This window comes from Pan paniscus, chromosome 18, assembly GCF_029289425.2.
Source record: "Pan paniscus chromosome 18, NHGRI_mPanPan1-v2.0_pri, whole genome shotgun sequence".
In the NCBI taxonomy this organism is placed as follows: Eukaryota; Metazoa; Chordata; class Mammalia; order Primates; family Hominidae; genus Pan; species Pan paniscus.
In genome coordinates, this window is record NC_073267.2 from 31,136,319 (window position 1) to 31,145,440 (window position 9,122).

The 9,122-nt window shown below is 50.3% G+C and overlaps 1 protein-coding gene across 2 annotated transcripts; it reads right to left on the reverse strand.

Moving 5' to 3' along the window:
• Window positions 1-6,301: 6,301 nt before the first annotated feature.
• Window positions 6,302-8,069, reverse strand: NUPR1 (nuclear protein 1, transcriptional regulator). Of its 2 annotated transcripts, XM_003811144.5 has the most exons (3): window positions 7,736-8,069; window positions 6,942-7,091; window positions 6,302-6,605 (listed from the first exon to the last, which is right to left on the reverse strand). In XM_003811144.5, exons 1-2 carry the CDS (start codon window positions 7,845-7,847, stop codon window positions 6,955-6,957), a joined length of 249 nt encoding a protein of 82 aa, XP_003811192.1. In that variant the 5' UTR covers window positions 7,848-8,069; the 3' UTR covers window positions 6,302-6,605; window positions 6,942-6,954. The 2 variants fall into 2 exon arrangements, with proteins under 2 accessions (XP_003811192.1, XP_063453510.1); XM_063597440.1 differs by having other exon boundaries at window positions 6,302-7,091; window positions 7,736-7,954.
• Between the last annotated feature and the right edge of the window lie 1,053 nt (window positions 8,070-9,122).

The following is a 9,122-nucleotide window of genomic DNA, read 5'->3' on the forward strand; positions in this document are numbered from 1 at the left end:
TTTTGATAGTGATGGTGTTTCACCATATTGGTCAGGCTGGTGTGAAGCTCCTGACCTCAGATAATCCACCCTCCTCAGCCTCCCAAAGTGCTGGGATTACAGGCGTGAACTGCTGTGTCTGGCCTACAATTAATTTCTAATTATGACATATGACCGTGGTTTTCCATTGTTGGTGGTTATATGCTGTAGCTTCCTTTTTAAGTATATTTGAGTGAAAAGGATAAGGAGGTAGTTTTTTTTTCTTTTTTTGAGACAGAGTCTTGCTCTGTTGCCCAGGCTGGAGTGCAACGGAACGATCTTGGCTCACTGCAACCTCTGCCTCCCGAGTTTAAGCAATTCTCCTGCCTCAGCCTCCTGAGTAGCTGGGATTACAGGTACCCACCACTGCGCCTGGCTGATTTTTGTATTTTTAGTAGAGATGGGGTTTCCCCACGTTGGCCAGGCTGGTTTCGAACTCCTGATCTCAGGTGATCTGCCCGCCTTGGCCTCCCAAAGTGCTGGGATTACAGGCGTGAGCCACTGTGACTGGCAGGAGGTAGTTTTTAAATGCTAAGTAAATATAGCATAATATATATAGTATAGTTTGAATGTATAGACAGCAGAAATCAATCACAAAAGTGCTATGGGAAAGATGAAGTTGGGAAAACCCTAAGGTAGATTATCAATAGTGGTAGCTGGAACTATTACTGTCATTAGCATTAACTTTAGGGGATTTTAGTTAAAAAATCAATTTTGGGGCTGGGCACGGTGGCTCATGCCTGTAATCCCAGCACTTTTGGAAGGCCGAGGCAGGAGGATCACTTGAGGACAGGAGTTTGAAACCAGCCTTGGCATCATAGCAGTGAGACTTCATCTCTACGAAAAATTTAAAAATTAGCCCAGGAGGTCAAGGCTGCAGTGATTGCACCACTCCACCCCAGCCTGGGTGATGGACTGAAACCCTGTCTCAAAAAAGAGAAAACTGAGGGTGATTCTGAAATTTAAAAATGTACTCCTGTATCTGTGAGCTGGCCTTTGAGAAAGGGGAAGGTGGAAGAGAATCAGGTTGCTTGCAGAACAGACAGACAACCCCATGGTGAGTTTCTCAGTTCTCTGCAAGGAGTCGGGAGTCCTTTGAGTTATAGAAGCCTGACAGGGCCAATTCTGTAAGCCCCTGGGGTAGGACAGAGGTCAGTGATTTCTCTAGTTCTCAGGGGGATCCCCCCAAAATGGGGAAACAGACATGCAACCAGAAGAAAAAGAAAGGGTTTAGGAAAGGGGATGGAGACAGAAGAGGAAGAGTCTGGGTAGGATCCTTTCGGATCCAAAAATTCTGCAATTCCAAGAATTGCCTTAATTCCCAGAACAGCCACTTAAAGGCCTCTCAGGCAGAGGCTGTGCCAGGCGAGGGCGAGGCCAGGAAAGGCCAATCAGAGGCCAGGAGGGAGGGGCAGTGTGTGAGGACTCCTGGCTGGTGTCAAAGGACCCAGGACAGGGAGTGGCCATTCCAGCTAGGGACACAGTGCTTCCCAGCCTTCATTTTCTCTTTTGACAGAAGAGAGGCCAGTCTCACCATTTGACAGGTGAGGAAACCCAGGCCCAGAGGAGTAATTGACCAGAAATTAACGAGAGTTTAGGATTCCTCATTGTCAATACATGGTTCTTCCCAGGCATGTAGCAAAGGGGGAAAAATCCAGGCTTTAAAATTCAGATAGACCTGAGTTCATAATCCCAAGTCCTACAGGATGTGGCTGTGTGACTTTAGGCAAATTACTTAATGTCTCCGAACCTCAGTTTTCCGGTCTGAAAAAAAGGGGATCATTAATAGTGTGTCCTATTGGGTTATCGTAAGGATTAAATGGAGCAAAGCCTATAAAACACTTCTCACAGAATAGGAGCTCCAAACACAGCAGAGATGTTTCCAGGATTTTCTGAAGCCAACACACCAGGTCTGTGCTGGGCTGAGGGCCGACTGCCTGGTGTTGCTCCTGCCATTTGCTCCCTGGGTTCTAGAGCTGATGGTGGCCCTATTCCTGGTTCCAGTCATATCAGGATTCTATTTGTCCCTCTCAGCAGCACAGGCCTCCAGCAGGGTCCTGGTAACTCAGTAGGCATCCAATAAGCATTGATTGAGTTAATATGTAACTTGTATGGAAAGAGGAGTTGGAGACAAAATCTGAAGGATTTCCAAGGTAGACTGTAAGATTCTGGGCCCAGGCTTCCGTGTGATCCCAGAGGAGGGTCTGCCTGGGGTGGAGGTCAGGAGATGGGCGGAGGATTGCAAGTTAAGGAAAACTTTGGTTTTTGTTTTTTTGAGACAGGTCTCACTCTGACGCCCAGGCTGGAGTGAGATCATGGCTCACTGCAGCCTGTACCTCCCAGGCTCAAGAGATCCTCTCACCTCAGCCTCCTGAGTAGGTGGGCCCACAGGCACAAGCCACCACACCTGGCTAATTTTTAATTTTTTGTAGAGAGAGGGTCTTGCTGTGTTGCTAGGCTGGCTTAGAACTCCTGGGCCCAAGCAATCCTCCCACCTCGGCCTCCCAAAGTGCTGGGATTGCAGGTATGAGCTTCTGCACGCAGCCATCAGGGAGGAAGAGAAGGAAACATCTAAGCTGAGCCTCATGAGATGGGGTCGGGGGAGGAATTAAAGTCATCTCAGACAGAAAGGACCAGAAAAACAGAAGCTTATTTAAGGGCAGGTATGAGAGACAGATTTCAGCCCACATGAACAGACTTGCCCTGAGATAGAATTAGGCAACCTTTGCCGGGCGGTGTGGCTCAAGCCTGTAATCCCAACACTTTGGGAGGCCAAGGCAGGCAGATCACCTGAGGTCGGGAGTTTGAGACCAGCCTGGCCAACATGGTGAAACCCCATCTCTACTAAAAATACAAAAATTAGCCAGGTGTGGTGGCCCACACCTGTAGTCCCAGCTACTAGGGAGGCTGAGGCATGAAAATCGCTTGAACCCAGGAAGCGGAGGTTGCAGTGGGTCGAGATCACACCACTGCACTCCAGCCTGGGCGACAGAGAGAGACTCCGTCTCCCAAAACAAAACAAAAAAATTCAGCAACCTTTAAATGTAGCAAGTTCCCCCTCCATAGTGGTATTCAAATAAGCAGAGGCAATCCCACTGTTGCGTGGGGAGAGTTGGGCCAGAGGTCCTTAAATGTCCTTCCCGGTCATGGATTCATTCTGTGGCTGTGATTAGGCTGGACTCAAGGGAAGGGGATGGATACAGGTCCCCAAGGGTTCAAGCTGGTCGTAGTCTGACGTGCATCTGTTCCTGCTCTATCAGGTACTTCGGTCCTCTGTGGATGTCCTTGGGTCCCCATGAACCACTGACTCCAAGTTCTGCAGTGTGGGGCTTATGTGAAAGGGACAGGGGAAAAGGAAACAGGCTCTGCCCGGGGCCCAATCTCAGAGTTTTCTCCCCCGACATCTGTTGAGTCTGCATGTGGGCAATGTTTCTTGCTAGCTTCTTCGTGTATTCACTCTCTCTGGTTCCCTTTCATCATAAAACCCTGCTGTTGCCCAAGTTTTGGCTACCACGTGGCTAAGCAGCTCAATGCTACATTTCCCAACCTCTCTCGTAGTTGGGTGTGGCCATGTAGCCACATTCGGAGCAGATATGATGTGTTCTACTTTTAGGTTATGCCCTAAAATTGAAGAGGTGTGGCCTCCTCTGTCTCTTCCACACTCTTTCCACGGGCTGAGATGCAAACGTGATGGCAGGTATTGGAGTAGCTATTTTGGGCCTCAAAGTGGAAGCCATGTTTTGGGTGTGGCAGAACAGTGAGTAAAAATAGCTGGAATCCTCAACACAATGGAGCTGCCATTTGAACCCAGGAGGACTTGGGGCTAAGTAAGAGAGGAGTAACTTTGTATCCTGTTTTGATTCTTCCTAAAAGCAACCCAAACCTGTATCTCAATCAATAAATAATCTCAGCTCCAACCACACTTCTTGTTTGCCCCATATTTTTCTTCAACTCTGGCCCTGAGACATAGCACTGAATAAGAATCTCCCTCCCCCATCTCACTTCCCAGAACCCTGTCCCACAGCCCCCTTGGCCTGGGGACCCACCTCATATCTGAAGACAATAAGATCCCTGAATATGAGCCCTGAGTGAGCTAGGGCAAATCCCTTAATATTTCCTTCCCTCCCTTCCTCCTTCCCTCCCTCCTTTCCTTCCTCTTTCCCTCCTTCTCTCTTTCTTTCTCTCTTTTTTTCTTTTTTTGAGATGGAGTTTTGCTCTTGTTGCCCAGGCTGGAGTGCAATGGCGTGATCTTGGCTCACCACAACCTCTGCCTCACGGGTTCAAGCGATTCTCCTGCCTTAGCCTCCCAAGTAGCTGGGATTACAGGCATGTGCCACCATACCCGGCTACTTTTGTATTTTTAGTAGAGATGGGGTTTCTCCATATTGGTCAGGCTGATCTCAAACTACTGACCTCAGGTGATCTGCCTGCCTTGGCCTCCCAAAGTGCTGGGATTACAGGTGTGAGCCACTGTGCCCGGGCTCGCTCTTTTCTCTCTTTCTTTTTTCTTTTCTTTTCTTTTCTTTCCTTCCTTCCTTCCTTCCTTTCTCTCTCTCTTTCTTCTTTTTCTCTCCTTTCTCTCTTTCTTTTCTTTCTTCCTTCCTTTCTTTTCCTTCCTTCCTTTTTCTCTTTCTTTCTTTCTTTCTTTTTCAATACATGGTTTCACTCTATTGCTCAGGCTGCAGTGCAGTGGCACCATCATGGCTTACTGTAGCCTCCAACTGGGTTCAAGGGATCCTCCAACTTCACCCTCTGAGCAACTAGGACTACAGGCATGAGCCACCATGCTTTGCTCATTTTTAAATTTTTGTAGAGACAGGGCCTTGGTATGTTGCCTAGGCTGGTCTCGAACTCCTGGCCTCAAGCGATCCTCCCTCCTTGGCCTCCCAAAGGCTGGGAGGCTGTGGTGGGCAGATCATTTGAGGTCAGGAGTTTGAGACCAGCCTGGCCAACATGATGAAACCCCATCTCTACTAAAAATACAAAAATTGGCCCGGCGTGGTGGCTGACGCCTGTAATCCCAGCACTTTGGGAGGTCAAGGCGGGTGGATCATGAGGTCAACAGATTGAGACCATCCTGGCCAACATGGTGAAACTCTGTTTCTACTAAAAATACAAAAATTAGCCAGGCATGGTGGCAGGTGCCTGTAGTCCCAGCTACTCAGGAGGCTGAGGCAGGAGAATAGCTTGAACCCAGGAGGCGGAGGTTGCAGTGAGCTGCGATCATGCCACTGCACTCCAGCCTGAGCGACAGAGTGAGACTCTGTATCAAAAAAACAAAAAACCAAAAATTAGCCAGGCGTGGTGGTGCTCACCTGTAATCCCAGCTACTCAGGGGGCGTAGGCACGAGAATTGTTTGAACCCGGGAGGCAGAGGTTGCAGTGAGCCAAGATGGTGCCACTGCACTCTAACCTGAGCAACAGAGTGAGACTCCGTCTCAAAAAAAAAATTGTAGAGATGGGGTCTTACTATGATGCTCAGGCTGGTCTCGAACTCCTAGGCTCAAGTAATCCTCCCACTTTGGCCTCCTACACTGCTGTGATTACAGGCATGAGCCACTGCTCCCACACTTTAGTTTTTGTTTGTTTGTTTGTTTTGAGACAGAGTCTCCCTCTGTCACCCAGGCTGGAGTGCAATGGCACGATGTCGGCTCACTGCAACCTCTACCTCCTGGGTTCAAGCGATTCTACTGCCTCAGCCTCCTGAGTAGCTGGGATTACAGGCACCTGCCACCATGCTTGGCTAATTTTTGGTATTTTTAGTGGAGATGGGGTTTCACCATGTTGGTCAGGCTGGTCTTGAACTCCTGACTTTGTGATCCACCCGCCTCGGCCTCCCAAAGGGCTGGGATTACAGGCGTGAGCCACTGCCCCCGGCCCTGGCTTTTAATATTTTAAATCTCAGTTTTCTCTGACTTTTAGATGGCACGCATAAGTAGCGTTCCCGTCTACGAACAGGACACAATCAACAAAAACAGGCGCTGGGGAGGGCCGTGTTTCATGGGCACTATCGCAAAAAAGCAGAAGAAATTCCTTTCCACTACGTAGGAGCCCACAGAAATGTATGCACTAAAATATATGCAAGCAAAAGCAAACAAACCAAAAGCTGCATTCACAGCGTAGACCCTGCAAGAGCAGGAACACTCCCTGCCCCAGATACATGCACCAAACACAAATACACATCAAAGATGCTCTCTCAGGCTCATGAATGTGCAGGCACAGGCAAGCACACACATGCCTGAACAAAAACACAAAAAGAACAAGGATGAACACACACCCAAGCTGTGACTGCCGTGCGTGTCTATTTATTGTTGCTGCCACCCTGGAGGAGGCCCAGTTTCTTCTGTAGCTTTCTTTTCTGGGGGATCTTCCTGGCTCTGCCCCTCCATTCCCAGACTCTCACTCCCCATCTTGCACTTTTGCTAGGGTTGGAGGCGCTTTCCTGGTAGCCCCTCAGAGACTCAGTCAGCGGGAATAAGTCCTAGGGGTGGGGGGTGTGGCAAGCCGGCCTGGATCCTGTCCTGGGTCCTCCTTCCTCCGCAGTCCCGTCTCTATTGCTGGGTGTAGTGTCCGTGGTCTGGCCTCATCTGGGGGGTGAGGAAAAGCAGGTGGTAAAAGGGACAGAGATCTGGGTTCTAATTCTGCCTCTCCCACTCACTTGATTTGTGACTCCATGGAAGGACCCACCCTCTCTAGCCTCAATTTCTGTCTCTGTAAGTCAAATTTCCCTTCAATTGGAAAGGTTCTGTGTTCCCACTTTGCTCTGGCCACTAGGAAACTCACAGTCAAACATATGTCTCGTTTTATTCTGCATCAAGACAACAGTTGCCTGATCCCTCCTCCCCACCCAATCGCACACCTTCCGGCCTGTCCTTCATGGCAGAAGCACCACCTTGAGCTCTCTGGGCCCCCCGACTCCTTACCTCCAGCTCTGTCTCAGCGCCGTGCCCCTCGCTTCTTCCTCTCTGAATTCTGCAGCTTGGTCACCAGTTTCCTCTCGTGCCCGCCAGGGCTGGGGCGGTTGGTGTTGGCAGCAGCTTCTCTCTTGGTGCGACCTTTCCGGCCTCCGCCTCCTGTAACCAAGGCAGGAGTCAGAGGTGAAGTGGGCATAGGCATGATGAGAGGCCCTGTCAGAGGAGAGGCAGGGGTTCGGGGTTGTGGGGATGGGAAGAGCAGGGAGAAGCCTGCTGCTTCCCCTCTGTGGAATGTGGGACCCCAGATGTGTGTGAGGTCCCAGGCTGAGTAACATAGCACTCCTGGGATAAGGGACTAGACAGGGGTGACGTGAGGGTCCAAGGAACAGGTTGGCTAGAAAAAGGTGAGTGGGCTGGGCAGGGTGGCTCACTCCTGTAATCTCAGCACTTTGGGAGGCCAAGGCAGGAGAATTGCTTGAGCCCAGGAATTTGAGATCAGCCTGGGCAACATAGTGAGACCCCATCTCACCACTGCAGGTGGTGCACACCTGAAGTTCCAGCCACTCAGGAGGCTGAAGCAGGAGGATCACTTGAACCCAGGAGTTCGAGGCTGTGGTGAGTTGTTTGAGTTGTTGTGATCACACTACTGCACTCCAGCCTGGGTGACAGAGTGACTCTCTCAAAAAAAAAAAAAGAAAGAAAGAAACGAAGAGGAAAGGAAAGGAAATGAGAGGAAACAAGAGGGGTGGGTCCTGATTTCGGGAGAGGAGGAAGGACCGTGGAGATGGCTGAGTGGGCCTTACTGAGGTAGGAATGGGCCAGGCTGTAGAGGTCAGATTCATCCAGGCTGGAGTCCTCGTCCTCCGGGCCTGGGGGCTGCTGGGGGGCGCTGGTTGCTGGTGGGAAGGTGGCCATCGTGCCTGGCTTGTCTTCCCTGCCTCTCTTCTTCTCCTAACGCTTTGTCTGTCTCTGCTTTCCTGGCCCCGGGCCTCTCCACTCCCTCAGCTTATAAGGCTGTGTCTCCTCCTCAGACCACAGTCTGGCTCCAGCCCATCAGGCCCTGTCTGATGCAATCTGGCCCCTTCCCAAAATCCAGCCCAGTAAACACAGTCATGAGACGGGAAGAGTCGGTCCCTGAGTCCAGCCCAACTCACCTTCTCCCTCCCAAGCTCACCCAGCTGGATATTTTCCATAGAGGAGGTCCCGCTTCTCGGCAGAAAGCAGGGAAGAGGCAGGATCTGGGCTAAAACACTCGTTGGGATCATGGCCTCACCTGATCGAGGGCTTCACCTGGGCCTGGGATGACGGCCACACAGCTAACCCCGGCACCCCAATTATCGCTGAGATGCAGGACGTGAGGAAGGAAGGGGAAGGGATATCAGCACACTTGTGCCAGGGACAAGTCAGTGGCTTCCACCCAGTCACACTCAACATCTTGCTTGTCTTCTTTTTTTTTTTGAAATGGAGTCTCTGTCGCCCGGCTGGAGTGCAGTGGTGTGATCTTGGCTCACTGCAACCTGCAACCTCCTCCTCCCAGGTTCAAGCAATTCTCCTGGCTCAGCCTCCCGAGTAGCTGGGATTATAGACACCTGCCACCATGCCTGGCTAATTTTTGTATTTTTAGTAGAGATGGGGTTTCACCATGTTGGACAGGCTGATCTTGAACTCCTGACCTCAAGTCATCTGCCTGCCTCGGCCTCCCAAAGTGCTGGGATTACAGGCATGAGCCACACCCTTTTTTTTCTTTTTTCTATGAGAAACATCTTGGAAAACCCCTTAATATCCTGAAACAGGGTCCCCAGTAATGTAATCTCCCTCACCTAGGAGGAGGGTGGCAGAGGGTTGGAGAGTTCAGGGTCTGGAGCCAGTTGCCCTCAGTTCAATCCCCTGACCCACCACTTTCCGTGTGACCTTGGGCGAGTCCCTTCACCTCTCTGTGCCTTGGTTTCCAATTCTGTAAAATAAGGAAGATAATCATTGTATCTTCTTCCTAGAGTTGGGGAGAGGATCAAATGAGATAATGTTTGAAAGACACTTGCTACAGTGCCCGGTGACAGAGGGAGACCCTGTCTCAAAAACAAATTATAATAAAATAATATGTATTTCAAAATATGGATGTACTGAGGCAGAAGACACAATGAGGCCGAGTGCGGTGGCTTATGCCTGTAGTCCCAGCACTTTGGGAGATCC